This window comes from Crocodylus porosus, unplaced genomic scaffold (genome assembly GCF_001723895.1).
Source record: "Crocodylus porosus isolate Cpor-Errol unplaced genomic scaffold, CroPor_comp1, whole genome shotgun sequence".
Taxonomy (NCBI): domain Eukaryota; kingdom Metazoa; phylum Chordata; order Crocodylia; family Crocodylidae; genus Crocodylus; species Crocodylus porosus.
The window spans coordinates 4,948,938-4,969,766 of NW_017728917.1; the positions used below are offsets into that span (position 1 = coordinate 4,948,938).

A 20,829-nucleotide genomic window follows, 5' to 3' on the forward strand; every position below is an offset into this window, starting at 1 on the left:
ATCATAATGGTGAACATTATTCTGGTACCCCTTTGGACAGCAATGGCAATTCAGCCAAATTTGTTGCAGGCTAAAGGAAGTAAGTAGTTTCCTGTACTATTCTTCTTATGTATTTGTAATACCATGGCTCTCACTGCATAGTGCAGGTGCCCACTGCCCCACAGAGCTTACAATTAGACCTTAAAGGTGAGAAGTATAGACAGATGCGGTGGAGCAGAAGAAAACCATGAGCCTGTGCAAGCTAAAATGACAGGCTGTAGTCATAAGACACAGCCATCTCAAATTTGTCATGTGGTTTGTAAGGGATTTGGAGGAGGATAATAGGGGGGTTTTGTGGATATATATGGGGGAGCTCCTCCCAAGGGTGGCATAGGAGATGCTGCTTGAAAATACAATGTGGGCTAGACAGGCTGGTATCCTGGAACCACTGGAGATGGGAAATGACCTCTTGCTGCTGCTCAAAGAGAAATGTTACTTAGGGTGAGAAGAAGCTGTGAAGGGCTTGATAAGTAAAGGGAAGCTGCTTGATTATTTTGTTATTTAGCTATTTATATTCTTATACTGTTTTCTCTCAGCACAATCAATTATTCATTTCTTTAAGAGCTCCAGAGGTCTCTGTCCCTGTCATTCTAAGTTACCAGTCTCACTCTTCTGCCTCTACTTATATTTCTGCTTTATTTCTTGCCTCAGCATACTTGTTTCTTCCACAGATGCATCCTTGTGGCTGCCAGGTAGAACTTGCCAGGGTAGTTAACATGCATTCTTCTCAGAGACCAAACTACATACCATCTTCTCTGTAAGACCCTGACTGTACACCAGGATCTAAGTGGATATGGATTTATGCCTAATTGCCCAATTGACCTCAATGGGACCGTGTGAGGGCAATGGGATTCATGTATGCAGATCATTTTTCAAGGATCTTAGCCTAATTTATTTTCCAGCAAACCAGATATGATCAGAGATTCTTTCATTTGGTGATCTTTAAGTTGAAATTGCCATGGAAAACAGTTTCTTCTAACCTAGGTTTTAGCCATATCCTTATGGAATGATCTATTTGCTGGCAACTTGCAGAGTTTTACCTCAGTGTTAGAAATATGCTTTATACAAAGCTATTGACAAAATATAGTATAATATGTAAATTATGCCTATACACATTATCCTGTGTTGGTAGTTACCTATGAATAGCTATTGCTTGGAACCAATCACTATTGCCTCTTACTTGACATAATGTAGTATACCATCAGGTTTTTTTTTCTCCTTTAATCAACAGTTCAGGTTCTCCCCCCTGTTAACTTCACCCTCACAGTCACTGCACTAGCAGAAGTGCTTTTACATTGGAAACCAAACCCTGATCAACACCAGAACTACACTGTTATCTACGAGGTGGAAATCATTACTCCTGTACAGGAAGAGGTAAGTGTAAAAAACACTGAGCAGTCTATGGAAGCCAAATGCCAGTGGATTTAAATATGTTCTGCCTGCTCGAGACTGTACTGCATACATTGGGTCATCAACATTACTTTGGTGTTGCATCATGAACAGATATGCTATGCATTAGCCATGCCCATCTTCCCCTGTGCTGATCAGTAGAACTTAGTTGGAAAGGGAATTAACACCAGGGAAGGATGGCTTTAATTTGTGACCTAGTTGGAACATCATGGGAAGAGGTGTTGAATCAACATGGCTTCCCATGAATGTTTGCTATCATTGAAGTCAATGAATTTACTGCAGATTAACACCAATGTACAAGTAGTAAGTCGGTGGTTCTCTGTTTTGTCATAACAGTATTCTCAGAAAACATTACCTGAACCATCCCCAGTAGAAAGTTCTGGAGTATTTAGGTACAATGTTCCTAATTTTATAGACCCTCTATTAGGAGAGCAGTTTTGGGGTGCCTGCACATGTGTTACAAGGCTGCTCTGATGTGCTGTAATTAATCAAGTCTGCTGGAGCATGGTAATTACTAGGCCTGTGCGAATTGGCAGCTGTTTGATCTGGCTTCAGATCCAGCTGCTTCGGATGCCAGGGGTCCAGTCCGGAGCTCCAGACTGGGTTTCTGCTTTGATCCGGCTGAAGTGGCTCTGAAGCTTCATAGCCACCTCGGAGATCTGGCCATAGGGTACAATGGGGAATCAATGAAATATCTATAATTTTGTTGTCTTTTTGTCTGATTTGGATGAAACTTGCAGGAGTGGTAGCCTCTGCTGAGAGCATGAAGCCTGCCAAGCTTCAAGAAGATCAGTGCTGTGGCCACGATGCCTGCCAGCTGTTGAGTTCGGAGCAGGGGGGTTCTGGGGCCCTGCACCTCTAGCTGCTGACAGGGAAAACTTGTGACATGGGTGCTTGTGCAACTGTCTCTGTCTTGGGGCAGTTGATTGTCTGTATTGATTCTTTCCTCTCCTTAGCCTGTGTTTTTGTAGGTGTTAATTGTTGCTAATTAACTGGCTACATTAGCTAGCTACTGTGCATTGAGTTGGTTCCTGAGCGAATCATGTTTGATTGGTAACTGATAACACGGTAGTTTAGCAGCCAGGCTCGTAGTTATTCCCTCCATCCCCCAAGACAGACACAGTGGCACTAGTTTTGCCTGTCAGCAGCTAGGGGTCCAGGGCCCCAGAATCCCCCTGCACCGATCTCCTTGACAGCTGGCAGGCTTTGTGGCTGCAGCAGGGGCCACCATCCCTGCAGCGCCTTAACACACACAGTGTCACCTATGTCATGAGTTTTGCCTGTCAGCAGCTTGAGGTGCAGTTCCCCACAAACCCCTGCACCAATCTCCTTAAAACTTGGCAGGCTTTGTGGTCTCACCCCTACAGTTTTCACTCTCCTGTGGTGTAACACATACACATGACATGAGTTTTGCTTTCACGAATTTGGGGTACAATTCCCCCCAACCCCCTGCACCAATCTTCTTGAAGCTTGGCAGGCTTCATGCTCTCAGCAGAGGCTGCCACCCCTGCAAGTTTAATCCAAATCAGACAAAAAAACAACAAAGTTATAGATATTTCATCGATTCCCCATTGTACCCTATGGCCGGATCTCCAAGGTGGCTCCGAAGCTCTTTCGAAGTGCTTTGGAAGCTCCGAATCACTTCGGAAAGCCTAACGAAGCCGGTGCTTCAATGCAGACATGCTGCTTCTTACGTCAAAGTGTCCGAAGCTTCTCTGGATCCGAAGCAAGGGCTGAAGCCTCATACAGGCCTGGTAATTACCAGGGATCCTGGGTTTTTCGGTGAATGGAGCCCCAGCTGGGCAGGGTCATTGGACAATCCCTAGAGTGCAGCAGGGAGTGGGGCAGGAGTGGCATGATTCACCCCTGCCCCTCCTGCACTGTGGGGGTCTTGATCCCCACAAGAAGAAACCTTACTTACCAGCCTGCTGTGCTGGGTCAGCTGTGAGCCCAGCATGCCCCTCCCCCCTGTTGCAGCAGCTTGTGGCTGGGTTGCCCAGCAGGAAACCCAGAAATACTGCTGGTGCTTCTCTCATGGGGAGCATGGCCAATCTCAGGGGGTGCACATGTATCTATGCGCACCCCCTACATGTTGCCAGTACCATGCACTGCCCAGGCTGGGAAGCATCCCCAGCCCCAACACTGCCCAACTTCTTCACTGTGGGAGCCTCCCTCCTTGCCTGACTTACCTGCAGGAAGCTGCTCTCCAGGCTGCCTAGCAGTGATGTGCATGTAGGTGCACACATGCCCATGGTGCCCCCTGTCTGACCACACTCCTGCTCCCCCCAGCCACTTGCAGGCTGGAACTGTGCCAGCCTGCAAGGGGAAATCCACCATTTCCTTCAAAGGAGAAAATCTGGGTTTTTCTCCTTAAAATTAGAAAATCTGGGTGTGATCATGTTTTTCTGTGGCAAACAGAAAACCTAGACCCCTGGTCATTTCTGTGCTCCAGCCAGCTTCCATGTCTCATGTATTAGCATCCCAGTGGTTCAAAATGGCAGTGGGGGCACTTGAACTAAGATGGTGGGGGCACTCTGCACTGAGGAAAATGTGTCCCTCACAGAGTCAGGCATAACTATATGATGTAAATTCATCCAGTGTATGGGTCGTGTGTCCACAGTCCTAAGTCTAGGTGGTTGCCCAGTGCAAACAGTGGTGACTGGCGAGGCACTATAACAGAATCTGTGGGCAGTTCACTCTAGAGACCTGGTCTTCTCTCCACTCTGAATGCAAATAATAATTCACCTTGATATACAAACTGATCCAAGTTATACCAGTATACATGTGTCATGTGTCTGTGTCCCAAGTCAGGCTTCATTATGTCTGATACTCATAAATTGTTTTATTTTTCAAGTACAATACAAAGCACACCCATAGTACTCGTACAGTGGTGCTCCATGATGGTTTTTGTGCACAAGTTCGGACACGGCTTTCCTATAACAACTCACAAATAGAAAGTGAGTGGGTCACAGAAGAACTCCCAGCCCTTGCAGGTAAGAAGTGATGCCACAAAGTTTTAATTTTGTGTTATTTTCCTAGTTTGTAGGTGAGGAAAGCATGAAAAGGACAGCAGTTTAGAAACTTTAAAAAGGTAACGTATTTCCTGCCATGCAAAGCAGTATGGTTATCCAGTAGTTTTGTTAGAGATTCTGATGTTCATATTGACATTGAATAGCACTTCACCATCTGGGGTTGACTCTATGGCCCATGGCAAACTTGCAAGTAACGGCACGATGGGATCTGATGTATGATACTCGCAATTGTACTTCCTGCCATGCCATGTGCATCATGATCCCAGACTTCCTCTTCAAGCTCCCACATCAGACCACAGAGAGCTGTAGTTATTCCTCTTATGCCTCCTAGCCCCATTACTATGGAATATCTGTGTTCACTTTCATAGCTACTCTTGTCATTTTCCATGTTAGCCAGGTTCACTCTCCCTTGCCTAGGAGCCGGGGATATATTCTGGGGCTGTTAGAGATGGATAATCCTTGCAATACAGTTCCTGAAAGACAGCAGTTGACTACTTCTAATCCTGTTTTATTTAATAATTCAGTTCACTACCACTCTCAAGATGCCATCAAGAGTAAGAAGCAGCACTGTGTTTCTTCTAGCCTGAATTTTGTAATGAAAACAGATTTATCCAATTTTACATGAAATGAAAGCAAGTTTAAGATGTGTTTGGTTTTGGAAATGTCTCTCTAGGCTCTGGATTCTAGAGTGAAATGTGTTGATGTATTATGTAAATAGCAGATAACATGCAAGCAGTCTTAGTAAAAAAAAAAAAGGCTTATACTATTCCAAGGCCAAGAAAATCAATAGGAATTTCTACATAGATCAAACCGTGAACAAATGTAAATGCTTTTCCCTGGATTAATGCCTAAAAATGTATTGCTAATGGCAAAATAAGCTGCTTTAGAACTCTCTAAAATGTTTAAAAATATTTTGTCTATAAACGTATGACGTTTTCAGAATACACGGGGGATGTTGTGTTATTTGTCCATATGTGTTGTAGAACTGTTAATTTGTTTGGGAATCTGACTTCGTCTGTAATCGTTTGATATAAAGGCAAATGAGACAGGATACACAGATGTGTGTGTATCTATATTTATATCTATATCTATATAACTTCTATGGTCATGTAAAAGTGATGTTGTAGTAATGTCCAGAAAAGTAATGGTCCAGAAATTATGTGAGAGGCAAGTATTTCATAGGGTGTTATCTTTTATTGGACCAACTATGTAGTTAGGAAAAACTTAGACAAGCTGAGGAAGAATGTCTTGCATTTGAAAGCTTGTTTGACTTTATTCTAACTACAGAGTTGATCCAATAAAGGATATCACCCTATGAAATACTTGCCTCTTGTGTGTATATATCCTCTCTCATCTACCTGTATGTCAAGTGATTACAGATGAAATCAAGATACGAAACAGCCACAGATTTAGGAATTCATTATTATAAAAATGTATACACATGCAAATATGTGTGTGCATGTATACATTTTATAATAAAAAACTCCCATGTGAGTAAAAATATGTTAGTAAATATTCAGCACAACTTATCTTTTGAGTGTAATCTTTTATGTCTTGTTCTTCCTCTAGGTGATGCTGGGACATCAGTCACTAACTTATTCTGCATTGTTTACACTGCCAGTTATAATACAGCATCTCTCCACTGCAGCTGGCTTGCTGGTGAACATGCACCAACAGATACAGTATACTTTCTATTTTACAGGTAAATGCCTGCCTCTATTTTGGCCAGTAGGTATTGTCCAAGAGGCCAATCAATACCTGATGAACCTTTTCCCTTAGGTATAATAACTACACCGAGCAGTGTCCAGACTATTTGAAAGACAAATGGCAGAGAAATGTAGGTTGCAGATTTTCAAAGACTTACATTGACCCTAAACAGATTGACACACTCATTATAATACATGTTAATGGGTCAAGCAAGCATGCTGCAATCAAACCTCTTGAACAACTATTTAATCAAAATACCATTGGTAAGTATTTTTTTTTCTAAATTAAAAATAGTAGTAACATTTATTTGCCTTGGCTGAAGTGATTGCAATCAAAAGTAACCCATCTGCCCCTAACTCCAAATACCAAGCAGCTTGTCAAACCTTCATCAGTGGTTTTAAATGCTGATTAGCCCAGTTTAAGATATGGGTTGGTCTATAGGTGGTGATGGAAATGTATTGAAATGGAAGGTTTTGACATGGAACTAGGTGACAGTTGATGGTACTAACTGAATTGATGTAAACAATACAGTATAGACTATTTGTAGGACAATAGAAAAAAGATAAAGATATATAAGATATAGAAAAGATCTAATCTGTTTGCCAAAGTATTGTTTCCCACGGTACATTTTCTATTGCTTTATTGGATTTAGCATTAAATGCCCAAAGCAACACAGCTTCTTCTACTTTTTAGTTTATATTCTATTAAATTTATATGGAAGGGAGATTTTCACTTGATATTCAGGTTAATACTCTTTTTCTTAATTTCATGACCTTATACCGATTTATACCACTCTACTCCTCCTAAATAATTCCTCTCCATTTTTCAGAAAAGTTATTCCTGTTATCCACTTTCAGTGCTGTTTTCCTGAACTATTTCTATGTTGCTAGTAATTTTACGGGCTGTCTTGAATCAAGTCAAGGGTCCACCCATGCCTATTGCCTAGTGACACATTGGACTAATATGGGTGTGATGAGGCTAGCATTACATCCAGACACCTCTGACTTCCCAGCCCAAATGACCAGATACTAGTCTTCAGGTGGGGGAAAGCCTTTGGCACGACTCCAGAACAGAGCTTGAACTCATGCCTTTAGAGCTGTCATGTTACATTTTAACCAATCTGCCATTGCATGTTAAGTACCTGGAATAAATGTCAAGCATTATATTCCAGGGACAATGTTACCAGAAAGATATTGATATTGAGAGCTCTCAAAACAGAGAGAGAACCAGCACAAAAGAAGCAAGACGATCTTTGCATCCTACCCTGCCACCAAGAATGATTAAGTTACGCCCAACTCGAGGTGTTATTATTTTAAATGCATAATTGTTTTATGAGTAACATACTGGTCCTTACTTCATTTTTTAGAGAAAATAAATCCTCCTCGAAATGTCACCATATCTTTAGAACAAAATGACATCTTGGTCACATGGGAAAAGCCAATTTCTCCTTTCCCAAAGGCATGGTTTTGTTATGAAGTTACCATTCACAATTTGAAGACAGGTAAAAATCAGGTAAAGGCTTATTGAGAGTTGACATGTATATAGCAATTGTTGATTAATTACTTTTCTTATACAGATGGAATATCTCACTCATATAACTCTGAAAAAAATATCTTTAGATTCATGTACATCTTTTGAGTTATGCTGGTAATTAGAAGTTACCAAAAGCTACAGACATATGGTAAATCCTAGTTGTATGGAAGACAGATGGTTAGAGGTGCACCGATATATCAGTCCATATTGGATTGGTACCAATAAAAGGAAAATTGACATTATTGGCAATTGACTTTTTTTTTATCTGATGTAGCTGATAACGTCACTGATGAATGCATGCACACAGCTACAGCATGCACACGGCCAGGAATACAGCCCAGCAGTTTGGAGAGCAGTGTCTGGCTGGTAAATGTGGGGGAGGGAAGGGGCATGGGGTGGCATGCAGATTGAGGCCCCCCATAGAGAGGTAGGGAATGGGGCTGGGGCTGGGACAGATGCTGCTCAGCCAGGGCAGGGCAGGGCATAGAGCAGAGCCATGGATGGCTTGTCCAGGGGGGTGGGAGGTGAGGAGGCTCCCCATGGCTGCACACCTCCTGGGAGAGGCATGGGGGGACGTGCCCCCCTGATTACACAGGGCGAGGGTGGACTGCCGGCTTTGGGCTCAGGGCCAGAGTCTGTTCCTAACGAAGGCTGGGGCTGGAGGTTCCTGATGGGGGCTGGGGCACGGTGGGTGGAGTAGGCAGCAGCAGTGCTGGAAGGGGGCCATGAGGTATAATGGGGTGGCTATAACCTGCCCATCACCTCCCTCCCAGCACCACTGCTGCCCATCCAGCCCCTGCCCACTCTGAGTGCAGCCCTGGCTAAGCCCCCACCAGGAACAGACCATTGCAGCCCCTGGCCCCGAACCCACACTGGGCAGCCTGCCCTTCCCCATACACAAAACTGGGGGGGCACATGCCCCCCCTGTGCCTCCCATGGGGTTGCATACAGTGATGGGGAGCCACCCTTCCTCCCCCCCACACAGCCAGGACGAGCCATCCATGGCTCTGCCCCACGCTCCACCCCACCCCAGCTTCGCAGCACGTACCCCTGCCTCTGCTCCAGCCCCTTTCCCTTCCTCACTGTGGGGGCCTCGATGTGCCCCTCCCATGCCCCTTTACTCCCCCATGCTCCTCCCCCCTACAGACTTACAGCCCAATGCTGCTCTCCAAACTGCTGGGCTGCATATTGGCTATCAGATCAGTATTGACCAATATGGCTGGTTAATAATCATCCATAGGTATTGGCCAAAAAATTCTTTATTGGTGCACCCCTACAAACTCCTATTGACTCCTAAATTTTACATCAGTTCTCTTTTTCTAGGCATTTTTGGAGGGATGGGGCAAGTTAGCTAGGAAAACACCTAGACCAACATTTCAAATGTTCATTAATCTGGATGCTCAGTTTCATATATCTAGATGCAGACTGTCTGGGTTGCTGCAGGTGCTCAGCAACTCTGAAAAGCCAGCATTAAGACTCTTAACAGGGGCTCCTCAAAATAGTGGATACTTTAGAACAGGGGTGGCCATCCTGCAGCTTGCATGCCACAAATGGCACAGGTAGCTTGGGGGAGATAGGGTGGGAAGCAGAAAGCAGAGGAGCAGATTGGCAGGGGAAGGGGATTGGAGAAGCACTCAGAGAGGATGAGGGCAAATGTGGGGCATGCCTGCCAAGAAGTTTGGTTCACGTGGATCAAAATACTCTGAAGCAGTGGGCACCAGAGGCAAAAAATTATGGCTGTAGTTGAATATAAGTTCAAACTGTACCTGGCAAAATAGAGGAAAAAAGTCTGAAAATCAAGCCTTTGGTTCCACTGTTAGACTGTAAAAGTAATTTAACAAACCCAAACACAGTGAACATCAATTTAATTGGCCTTTCTCATCTTGTTAGTCTTAAGCAGTCTGTAACAAAACAATATGATTTTTAACAGCTATCGAAAAGCACATCTAATGATTTCAGATTCAGGATGGATGTTACCAGTAGATACTCCATACAGATAAGGGCTAATCGTCAGTATGATGAAGGATTTTGGAGCGAGTGGACTGACCCCCTTTTTATTGGTAAGAATCAAAATGTCTTGGCTGTCAAATAATTTACTTATATATGTTGTGAGCTGGACAGTCTTGTTCGCCGTTTGAAGTTTGACAAGATCCTAGCCTCAGATGTTATAGCTGGGGGCTGAGCTTACCCTGAGGAACAGGTCATTTCCCATAAGCAGATTTTAAGTCTTTCATTTTACACATACTTACTAGACACAAATAATGTGCTTGAGTAAGCGCTGGTGCTGGTGCTAGTGTAATAATATCCAAAATCAATGTGAGCAGTCAAGTAAAATATTTTTTATTGGCATTACCTGAACTTCATTAGGGGAGAAATGTAGACGTTACTATCTTCATAAGACATTCATTTGTCTAGATCTGACTTGCTTGATACTGCATTTCCTGATTGCTGAATATGTTTTTTTATGGAAGTAACAGTTCGCTTATCATGACATGTTATCAACTGTTCTTTCTCAGTCATTCCCTCTCACTCTTATCTTTTGACTTTCTCAACTTCCTGATTTTCTAAGTTCTTTGCCCTCTTCTGTTTACTGAACTCTTCCTGCTTCCTTAAACCTGCCTTCTGATGAAATTCAATGTCTGTCAAATCTTCTTCCTTTCTGCCTCCTCAGCTCTAATACATTCATATGATTCCTCTAACCAGAACCTAGTGTGAAAATGTCCCCCAGCAGTCTGGGCACAAAACTGCTAGGAAGTCATAATCCTGCAGTTAGGGATTCCTGTGCTGACTGAGTTCAGCTTGCAAAATGCAAGCTATCTGGGAAGGTTATTAAGTCCAAGCACCTGGGAAATACCTTGATCACCTGGACAGCCACATCCAGTAGAATTCACAACCAGAATGTAAAAATTGGATTAAAGGTATCCAGGAAAAAACAATCAGGACTCATGGTAGAGGTGATATCTTTTATTAGACCAACTAGATTTTTGCAAAGATTTTTTTTTTTTTTGTAAAAATCTATTTGGTCTAATAAAAGATATCACCTCTACCACAAGTCCTGAGTGGATTAAGGGTTAGCTTTTGGCTCTGTTTTAATTTTCCTAAAAAACTAAAAAATCTTTTGAAGTAAAAGTTATGTTCTGCACACAAAGCGAGAATAGAATTTCAAGAAGTTAAAAGACGAGCCAAGTTGAGTCAGAGGATAGCAAAAATCAAATATATTTTTTACTTTTAGAACAAAGGTTTAACTTATCATCCATTTACATTCAATCTAGTTTTTTGAGTGCAGCTTGTTTCTTATCATTCAGCCAGGACAGAATTACCTACCTGGGAGATGGTTGCCAATAAAGCTAGACCAGGTCTACTATGTACACATATGGTAAAAGTAGGAGCTACAAAAATGAATTTTAATAACACCATCCTTTAAGAAATGGTGCAAAGAAATATCAGAATAAATGCCTTGTCCTAACTTTGACTGCAAACTGATTAGTCACTGGACCCTAAACACTATACTGATAGCTGGGGTTGACCTGAAGGTACTTGTCAAGCCCATGCTTGCTATCCATATTTTAAAACCCCTTCATCCTCAATCCCGAGTGGCAGTTCAGCTCAGTTATGGAGGCTCTGCTGAACCCTGGATACTCTTATGATGTCTCACTTTTCTTATAGCTCTCCTGTTTCTACTGTATGTTTGGACCTTATCTGCTCACTATAGGCCTCAAACATGGGAAGTTTGTCAGCACCTCTCCCACAGCTCCCTGTCTTCCAGTCCTTTTGCATTTTACTTTCACTCACTATTGCCTGTAAAGAGAAACAAGCCAGGAAGTGAGGACAAGTAGTCCTCAAACTGATTCTTGAACAGGATCTGCAAGGGATCCTGGGACCCAAGGGACCACATCTTAATGCTATTATTCTCAGGAAATAAGAAGCAAAATGGATCGTTTTGCTGTGAGTTGCAAGTCATAAGGTCAATGGAGAATAAAAAGGTCATGGCTCAGGCTGGTTGAGGATGTTGACCCTAAATATCTGTACAGGCATATTTTGGTGACAAACTGATTTGTGAATTACTGTCTGTGTGCATGGATCTGTAGCAGTGATTCACACTGTAAAAACACTAGGTCAGATCCTGTGCTGCGTCTCTAAAGAGATGTGTTTCAACCAAACCTCTAGGGATAGCTGTACATCACAGTGAGCATTTGCTGTTGCCTATCATTCGGGCTGGCCAGAATCTTCATTGTGCCATGCTGCTTTTCACCCGTGGTTCCTGCAGCACCTGACCATGCACTTTCATGTGTTACACCACTAATTAGTTACAGACCTAAACTATTCATACAGATAATAAAAAACAAAAATAGTCTGCTACGCTAATTCATTAACCCCCGCCCCCTGACCAAATTTCCACAAAAACCTTAATTCAGTTGAAGCGATGGTTCACTTTCCCATCGCTTTTCCTATTTACAAAAAGAATTTCAAGAGACTATTACAACTTGATGACCTGCCAGGTTTTCCGGGATAAATTAAGGCACGGGGGATTCAGGAGACCTGAATCCTAATCCTGGCTTTGCTGCTAATCAGCTATGTGACTTTTAGCAAATCTCTTCCCCTCCTACAATTTGCCTGTCTTAGCTCTTCAATTTGTATGTTCTGTCTCTCACGATGTGTTTGTGTGATGCTTAGACCAGTGGGGCCCTGCTTGTGATTGGATTACTCACCTCAGTCTAAATGCCATAGCCCATGTAATTACTTTTTCACCAGTCCTTTATTATAGGCTGGCTGGTGGGGGCTACGATGCCTGCCACCCTTTTGGCACCATTGCTAGTCAACATAAGGTAGAGCAGCCTGAGGACCGCTCTATCCTGTACTGGAAACAAGGGATATGTACAGCAGCCTTAGAACGGAGAAGCTGTAAAGCTAGTTTATGCCATGCTTCCAGTCCCATTACTCCCCAACCTCACACCGAGTGTTACTTTGCTGATCCAAATTATACATTCGTAGATCTCAGTTCCTTGGAAGGAGAACTGTAACCTGGGGACAAAACAGAGCAGTTAAAACAAAGAGCACTTTTCAAAATCAGAAGTGCTCGTCTGAGTCTGCGACTTGCAACACCCACACTTGTATTCCTTATCCACTTAAGCAGGCTCAATAACTACCTCTGGACTACGTGCATAAGTAAAGACTGCAGGGTCAGATCCTTAGTGTTTTATTCCCCAGGAAAGACTCTGTACTGAAAATGAGCGTTATTTGTCTATGTCCTTTTTAACCTGATTTGATATCCCAAACCTAAAATTATACCCTGTCATCTACTCAGTGACAGCTATGCTGCCATCTTGATATATACCACATGTCATTACCATAACGGTATAGTGACAGGGCAACCTTTTGAAAATTTAGCTTCTGAAGTTCAGTGTAAATTTCTGCTTTCCGTGGCATAGGCGCGGCATGTTTGTGGTGGCAAAGTGTGCCTGTTTAAAATGGAAACATTGCCATTGATAAAATACTTGTTTCTGCACACAAGCAGGAGAACAGAGCTATTTTTCCTGTGAGAAGATAAACAACCAACTTAGAATTTAAAATGGTGTTTTTCAATACATGATTTACTGGCAAGGCTGTTTAGCTAACCCCTGATTAAAAAGGATGAATATGAATAGCTGAAGAATGGTTTAACGGAAAACAAGGACTTGATGTGACCACGATTATAAGCAAACTGTGTCTTTCTTGCACACTCAGGCATGTTTGTGTCATGTGGAGTTGCATAACTCGAGTATGTTAGCATAGCAGAGTGCATCGTGCTGATAACGCCTGCAGCCCTGATTCATGACACTTCTCAGCCTTCTTTCTTCTGCATGTAAAAGTGATAAAAGGCCCCTAATTCAGTTATGGATAAAGTTACTAATGCTTAATGTGCTCCAAATGATCTCTACATATGAAATGTAAATAGTGGGCTAAATTATGATCTTAGTTATGTCAATGAAAAGCTACCGAATAAAATCAGCTTGCTTTACAAGGTTTAGTTACTGGAACAATTTTACCTCCATGTTTCTTTCCACAATGAAAAACGTAATTTGAGCTAAATATATATATTTTTTTAATCCAGGGGAGGAGCAGAAGGAAAATCAAGTGGGTTGGGTTCTCATCTTGGTTACAGTAACCATGTGTTTCATCACACTACTTATTGCAATGGCATGCAAAATGTAAGTATTTAACCACTAAGTTCTTTAGTTAAAGAATAAGGAAGGGGTGTAGATTACATTTGTTTGAAACAATATTAAAAGCATTCAACATGGTTCTTCCTTCTGTATTGAAATGCGATTTATATGAAGAATAGTGATAAAATGATAATTAGCCTCATTGATTATCAATGGTAATATTAAGTGAAACTTCAGGAGTTATAAGCATGATCAATTTAATTAACATCAAAGCCATTTGTTGGAACAGGAACAGTGAGAGGGACTTACAGAAAGGATTGTTATTTACTGTACTTGGTACTAAGACGGACAGTACTCAGTCATGTTGGCCACTTATCTTCACAGGAGAGTGCTTTATTTAACCCCAGCAAAATGTATTGAGAGAGAGAGAGCATCTTTTATTGCTAAAACCGTAGGCCAGTATTCAAACCTGTGTGCCTCAAGTTAGGTATTTAAATCTATAGTTGGGCACTGGCATATGTGACCTTATTATCACTGACTTAAGTAGATAAAGCTGCTCTGCACAACTAAAAATTCAGTATTGTCTGCACCCTTTTCTTTCCTGCTGCAAGTGCATTTAGCCATTCTCTGATATAAGCTCGGCAAGTATTTGTAGCAGCTTCAAGTTTTTCCTGCCAGGGCTCACAGATGTTCTTGTAAGCCAACTTCACAACAAATTCTGTGAACAAAGCAAGTTGTGAACAAAGCAAGGTGGGTTGGACCTCTGTAGCAGTGTCCGGAAAGCCAGGGTGTCTGTTCCAAAGTGATGAACCAACGAATCAATGATGCAATTGCTATCACCTCTCCCCAAAAGATATTTTAAGCAGTAATTATTAGATCAGCAGTTAAAGCTGCTCCTAGTAATATAAGTGCTGTCCTCACATCTACTAATTTCACATTATTTTTTTAAACAGTTTCTAAATTATTGACTTACTTGATGTATACCTCAGAGACTTCTTTGCCACACCAAGTGTATTTTATCAAACCAGGGCCTTGTCTACACAGTGGTGTTACATTGGAGTAGCTGTCAGTAGTTTACCTTAAAACACTTGAAATGAACACATAGACAGGCTTAAAATGAATTTATTGAATATCTTCACTTAGTAAGTAATTCTCCTTAGAAAAGAATTAACTCTGCTCCATAAGGTGGTGTTCTCTTTATGATTCACTTGGACTCATTCCTGTTTCACTTCTGGCAGTCCTCCAACTGTTATCCTCAGTGCACATCTGGATTGACTCTTCCATGATTCTGAGGTCAACTTGACCAGATACCAAGTCTTTGTTTAAATACTATTGGACAGCCAGAATGTAGTGCTTCTTTTTGGAAGCAGGTAGTAGTGAGTTTCCATATCTATTATAGCAGCTTGATGCCACTGTGCTTGTATGCGGATTCCTTCAAATGGGCTTGTCTTCTCTGGAAAGCTGTATGAATTACCAGACTTTCAAAGCAAATGAAAATGGGTGCGCTTCTGGCTAAGTGCCCAAATCAATGAGCTCGTGGTAGAAGTACCTGAGAACAATGGATCAGAACAGTACCTCCAGTAATACCCCTTCTACCTGGCCATGGTAGGAGAAATACTGCCACCAGGCAACCTGGGACTGCTGTCATGACTTGTTGTCTACAAGGCACAGAAGAGAATGCAGTGGCATTCAGGACTAGCAACCCGCAAGCCATGAAAGCAAGCTTGATCCCCTGCATACCATGAGGAATGATCAGGAGGAGCAAGAGATTTATTAGATCAGGGAAGAATAGTATGATCCAGCAGATTTGGACATTGCTCAAGAACCTGATTAGACTAGCTAGAGTGAAATTGCTGAGAAGTGGAATTGTACCAACCGCCAGCTTGAAAATGATGCAGAGGGGAGCTCTCCAAACAGCAATGCATTGTTATTCTGCCTCACCGGTCACAGACAGGGGACTCAGCCCAGCAGTAATGGTCCACCGAGTAAAGTTCCTCAAGGTAAATGCTCTGCAGACATGACTGCACTGTTTTATCTTCCTGTTCCTCCTCCTCCATTAGCTGTATCACTGCAACATCAAAAGCCCTGTGAAACTGCAAAGCTAACTCCATTTGCCTGCATGACTATAGAGCACATGCTGTTTGAATTAATGACTGTTGTGATCACAGCACTCAATACTGTGTCCTCCACACTGTGAGGCAGTGCTTTGAAAGTGGCATAAGCAAAATTAATGGATGCCAGAAGAGGAATTATGGGATTTGCTAGTTTAATTCCCAGTCCCAGAATCCCTGTGGTTTTTGGCAAGTATCCCACAATGTACCCTGCTTAAAGACAGAGTAGAGAGCTGAGGAATAGGGTAGCTATCTGGAATGCCAAGCAGTTACTTCGGAGAAGTGCAGACTGTGTGGATGCAGTGTTTAACAAGGAAAGGTCTTTTAACCAGTGTAAGTGAGGTGGGTGAATTTCCATGTGATATAATTACATTGCTATTCTTAGGGCAGACAAACGAGGTCAATCTAACATCATCATGTCAATGTAGCCTGACGAAAGAAATGTTAGCCTTTGCCTTTTCATGTGATAACATGACTTTACTACAGAGCTCTCTTGGAGTCACACCTGAGTGTTGTCTAGGTTTGAACACTTGAGTAAGTATTTTAAATAGGCTAGCTAGCCTGGCAGCAGGTATAATCTTGAACTGAGGTTCTCTCTTAATTCAGGTTGGTAGCCTGCCTACTTGCAGTGAGGATGCAGGCTGAATCTCTCAAATGCTGATATAGTCCTCCAATATTTTTCTGAAATCCCCTTCCCCCAGAAGGGCAGACCAACAGGAGGGAATCAGTTTGCAGCTCAGCTTGCCATGGCACCTAGAACCAGGGGCTGCACCCCCAGAAATCTTAGGGAAACACTTGACTGGGTAGAGTACCAGTGCAGATGCAGTAACTTGGATATGGCCTTGCAGTGTGGCTGTTCACTCCTAAACTAGGCTAACCAGGGTGCTGAGCACCTCAGATAACCCTGCAGTGAGAACATACCCTTTGTGGTACACCAGCCAAGAGCCAAAAGACATCAAAGATGTCAGCACGTGCTGTATGACTAAGAGCCCAGTCCTAGTCCTGGGTGAGTCTCAACCCATCTTACCCTGTGGGTCTCAACCTTGGCAGGTCTCAACCAGTGTTACCCTGTGGGTCTCAACCTTGGTGGGTCTCAACCCATTTTACCTTGGCAGGTCTCAACCCATCTTACCCTGTGGGTCTCAACCTTGGCGGGTCTCAACCAATTTTACCCTTTGACTTGAGACAGTCTTCTACTGGAATGACAGCAGATTCCAAATCATTGTATGAAACCTCCTGCAGGGTAACAGTTAGAATATTTCCAGCTTTTCCTCCTTTGAAAAACCTAGTCCCCATAAGAAACTCATCCTTAGGCTCCATCTTCCCTCCTTGCCCCCATTCTCGCTGATTCCTTGGTTACAAGACTTCCAGCATATACCGAATCCCTGCAAAACAGTGAAACGACTTCAGTGTGTTCACTTTGCCAAGTCTTCCCGTTTTCTACCACTTCACTAAATAACCAGCTAAGCATAGACATGTATTTTAATATGAACGTGGTTCTAGCCAAGGATGCTTAAGTGCTAGTCCTGGGAGACTCGGAAGGAAGTGTCTGAGGGATACAGAATGTTTAAGTTTCAGAATGAGAGGTATGAAAGGGAACGAGTTAGTAGCAGGAATTTGCTTTGGACTCCCTGATGAGAAGCTATAATGGGATAAAAAGAGCTTAGCAGGAATCAAAAAGGCTTTTGAAAGGGGCAGCTAGTAATGTAAGAGTTCGGCTAACCAGGCATGAATCCGGACAGCTGTCATAAAATAAAACGATCAGTAGCTTAGCAGGCACAGTACAGGACTGCCTCTTCCCCGCACAGTCTGTAACAGAAGGAAACAGAAAGAGGCAGTTCTGACCTTGATCCTGACCAAACACAGATGAAACCAATGCAGATGTAATGCTAGGGAGCATCTCCTCAGCAGAGCAGGCCTGAGCAGTGTTTTGCTAGTTTTAGCCCAGTGTGACTTCACTGAAGTTTTACCAGTGAAGTGCATATTTGCTCTGAAATAGCTCCTGCAATCCTTGATTCAGGCTGAAGGCAGAAGAATCTGACTGATACTTTTATTCAGAGCTGAACTGAAATTAAAAGGAGTAAATATGGAGTGGCTGTTATAAGAGTAAATTAATACATTTTAATTACTGAAATGCTAGCTGAGTTGTCTAGATGACAGCTGCAGGGAACATAGGCAATGGGTTCAGAGAAATTAATCCAAAAGTTTTGAATGCTCTTGAACAGACACTTGAACTACATTGAGTACTTGTGTAGATCTGTAATGCTTTCCATCCTAAGATGTACATGTAACAGCTTGGGGCTAAATTGTAACACTACTACATGGAATATTTTATTACCTGCTGGCCTCATCTACACATGTGCTAAACTGCAAAGTAGACTAATTAGCTGCAAAGTAAAGCATCATCACCTACACTTGTGACACCATTAGGCTACAGTAAACTAATTAATACCACCATAAGATAGTAGAGTTGGGAACAGTACTACCTTAAGGCGAGGTAATTAACTGCAGTTAAACACATGTGTAGATCCTGATTGTGGGTGTGCATTGCACCCAGTCAGCCCAGCTGGCAGGGGGCCAGACTCCTGCCTGTCACCTAGCCACATAGCTCCATACTTTCAGCATGCTTGGACTCCAGCCAGACCCTCTGCCACTGCTGCTGCCACCTGGAGCCCGGCGCTGACCCCCCATTTCCCCGGCTCTGGTGTAAACTGCTCCACCGCGGCTCAAATTGCTGCTGTCCTGGGTGCGTGTGTAGATGCTACACCTGGGAGTAGCTTATTCCAGCTCAGACTGCTCCGGAGTTTATTACTCTAATGAACTGCATGTATAGATGCACCCACTATGTATCAGAGTAGTAAGGAGTGTGGGAAGTCAGAGACAGACCGCCTCCCACTCTTTGTCCCTTCTCATTACCCACTTATTAGCAGAGGAGTACCGTGCCCTTCCATGGTAGGAATCCCAGCCTGAGCAGGAACGAGGAGTTGAAAAGCTAGGTAAGGTGTGTGACACGTATGGTAATCAAACCAGTGTTAATCATACACTATTTTCACAGGTGCCACTTATGGAGTAGGTTATTTCCACCAATTCCAACACCTAAAAACAACTTAAAAGATTTGTTTTCAGCAAAGGACTATGAGGTAAACATATTTTAAGAATATAATTTGCACTGAGAAAAAAATCAACTGTCTGTGGCTGCTGCTTCCTTTCTACAACTCTATGAACTGCCTGTAATTGTCTTTTGTACTGTCTTTATGTGGAGCTGCTAATACCACTCTCATTAAAATCTAACTTTCCTCTATTTGTTTCCCATTTAAATATCACTTGTGAGTCACATTTTACAACTATACATGCAAAAATTCATGCATGTTATATATGTGTATGTGTGTATAATTTGCGTGTATTATATATATATAATGAACAATATATATAACATGAACAAAGTTCCATTAACTTCTGCGCAAGTGGAAGTAGTCTACCTCAACTAAACCAGATTATACTAGCTGTAGATCTTGCCTTGTTTGTAGACCCTTGCTCTTCAAGGAACTTTAAGAGGTAGCCTCGTCTAATGCACAGCATTACATTTTTGTGTCTTAAATACACTAAATATAATCCACAGTGTTAAAGGTGTAAATCAAGTGCCTAGTAGACTTTGTTTCAAGAAAAATCCTCCGAGTCCAGATACAGCAGTGTCCATTTACTGTATCCCAGAGAGTTGACTTACACTGATAAATGTGATGGGAAAGGAGCAGTCTTTTAAATAGGCAATGGATGTAGTCCAGATGGGAGATCTATTTATCAAAATACAAGCAGTATGTTGCAGAGTAACTGGGAAAAATGTGAGGAAACTAGAAAAGGAAAAATTAGGCAAATTTATCAGCAAAAGTTTGCCGAAGGTGATTAGTGAAAGAAGAAAGTACTTAGAATTCCACTGCTTGTGAGATTTTGAAACAGGAATGGACACATGTATTGCAGGAAAATGTATTGTAGGAAAATGAGTGAAGGATGGGTTAGAGTGCCAGTCACTGTAAAATGGAGAAAATAGCATTTCCTTATGCTATGGGGGTCTTGTGACACGAAATATATACTCAGACACATTGGTGATGCCATAGATAGATAGCCCTGCTTTGGCAGGGACAGACAGGGCCATCTGGGATTCCTAGAACTGATTTACTTAGTAAAACTTAATAATGAGAAATCCTTTGGTCTTACTGTTAAGCTGGCTTTCAGACTTATGATGTTTGCTGTTACTTTCTGAAAAATATATTTGCCTTACAGATAAGATATAACTTCTCCCTGGCTACACATCGAGAATGCTATACAGTAAGTCAGTTCTATTTTTTCCCCTCTGAAAAGTTATTTTTTAAAATTATTATTTCACAGTCTGGTCAAAGAAACAGGCTTAAGGGATTATGGAATAACGTTTCAGTTTGTTTTTAATTAAAGTCATCTGTGGAAAATAACATGACTCTGGTTATCACACACCAATTTTAGAATAAGAGAAATAGCAAATATTAACACTGCAGCTAAGCAATCCCTAGAAAACAGTGAGCTGACTTAGACAAAGCGGGGGTTATATCATTCAGAGCAGCACTGGATCTTGCTTAGTGATCTTTTTCTTTAAAGTTGAATTGAATGCAGATGAAAGATCTCAGACTGACAGCTCTGGAGGCAGGAGACTTCTGTTTAGCGCTGGAAAGTTACAGTGAAAGCTTTCCTCCCTGTCCTACTCCTGTAGCCTTTTCTATGTGACCGATTCTGTGCCCTTTCAGTCTCTGTGTCCGTCATCTTGGCATCATGATGGAAGTCAAACTGCTTCATTTTTGGCTAATCTATTGTCACCAAGCCAAATTC

General features: G+C 42.2%; 1 protein-coding gene across 1 annotated transcript in view; it reads left to right on the plus strand.

Annotated features, from left to right (window-relative positions):
- The window catches only part of IL5RA (interleukin 5 receptor subunit alpha), a 22,943-nt gene continuing 2,114 nt past the window's right edge, over positions 1 to 20,829 (plus strand). Inside the window, exons 1-10 of the mRNA XM_019537102.1 lie at positions 1 to 79; positions 1,271 to 1,413; positions 4,304 to 4,442; positions 6,051 to 6,183; positions 6,261 to 6,451; positions 7,555 to 7,700; positions 9,652 to 9,781; positions 13,813 to 13,909; positions 19,031 to 19,115; positions 20,254 to 20,298. Coding sequence (XP_019392647.1) covers positions 7 to 79; positions 1,271 to 1,413; positions 4,304 to 4,442; positions 6,051 to 6,183; positions 6,261 to 6,451; positions 7,555 to 7,700; positions 9,652 to 9,781; positions 13,813 to 13,909; positions 19,031 to 19,115; positions 20,254 to 20,298 — 1,182 coding nt within the window. The 5' untranslated portion in view covers positions 1 to 6. The remainder of the gene's footprint in view (positions 80 to 1,270; positions 1,414 to 4,303; positions 4,443 to 6,050; positions 6,184 to 6,260; positions 6,452 to 7,554; positions 7,701 to 9,651; positions 9,782 to 13,812; positions 13,910 to 19,030; positions 19,116 to 20,253; positions 20,299 to 20,829) is intronic.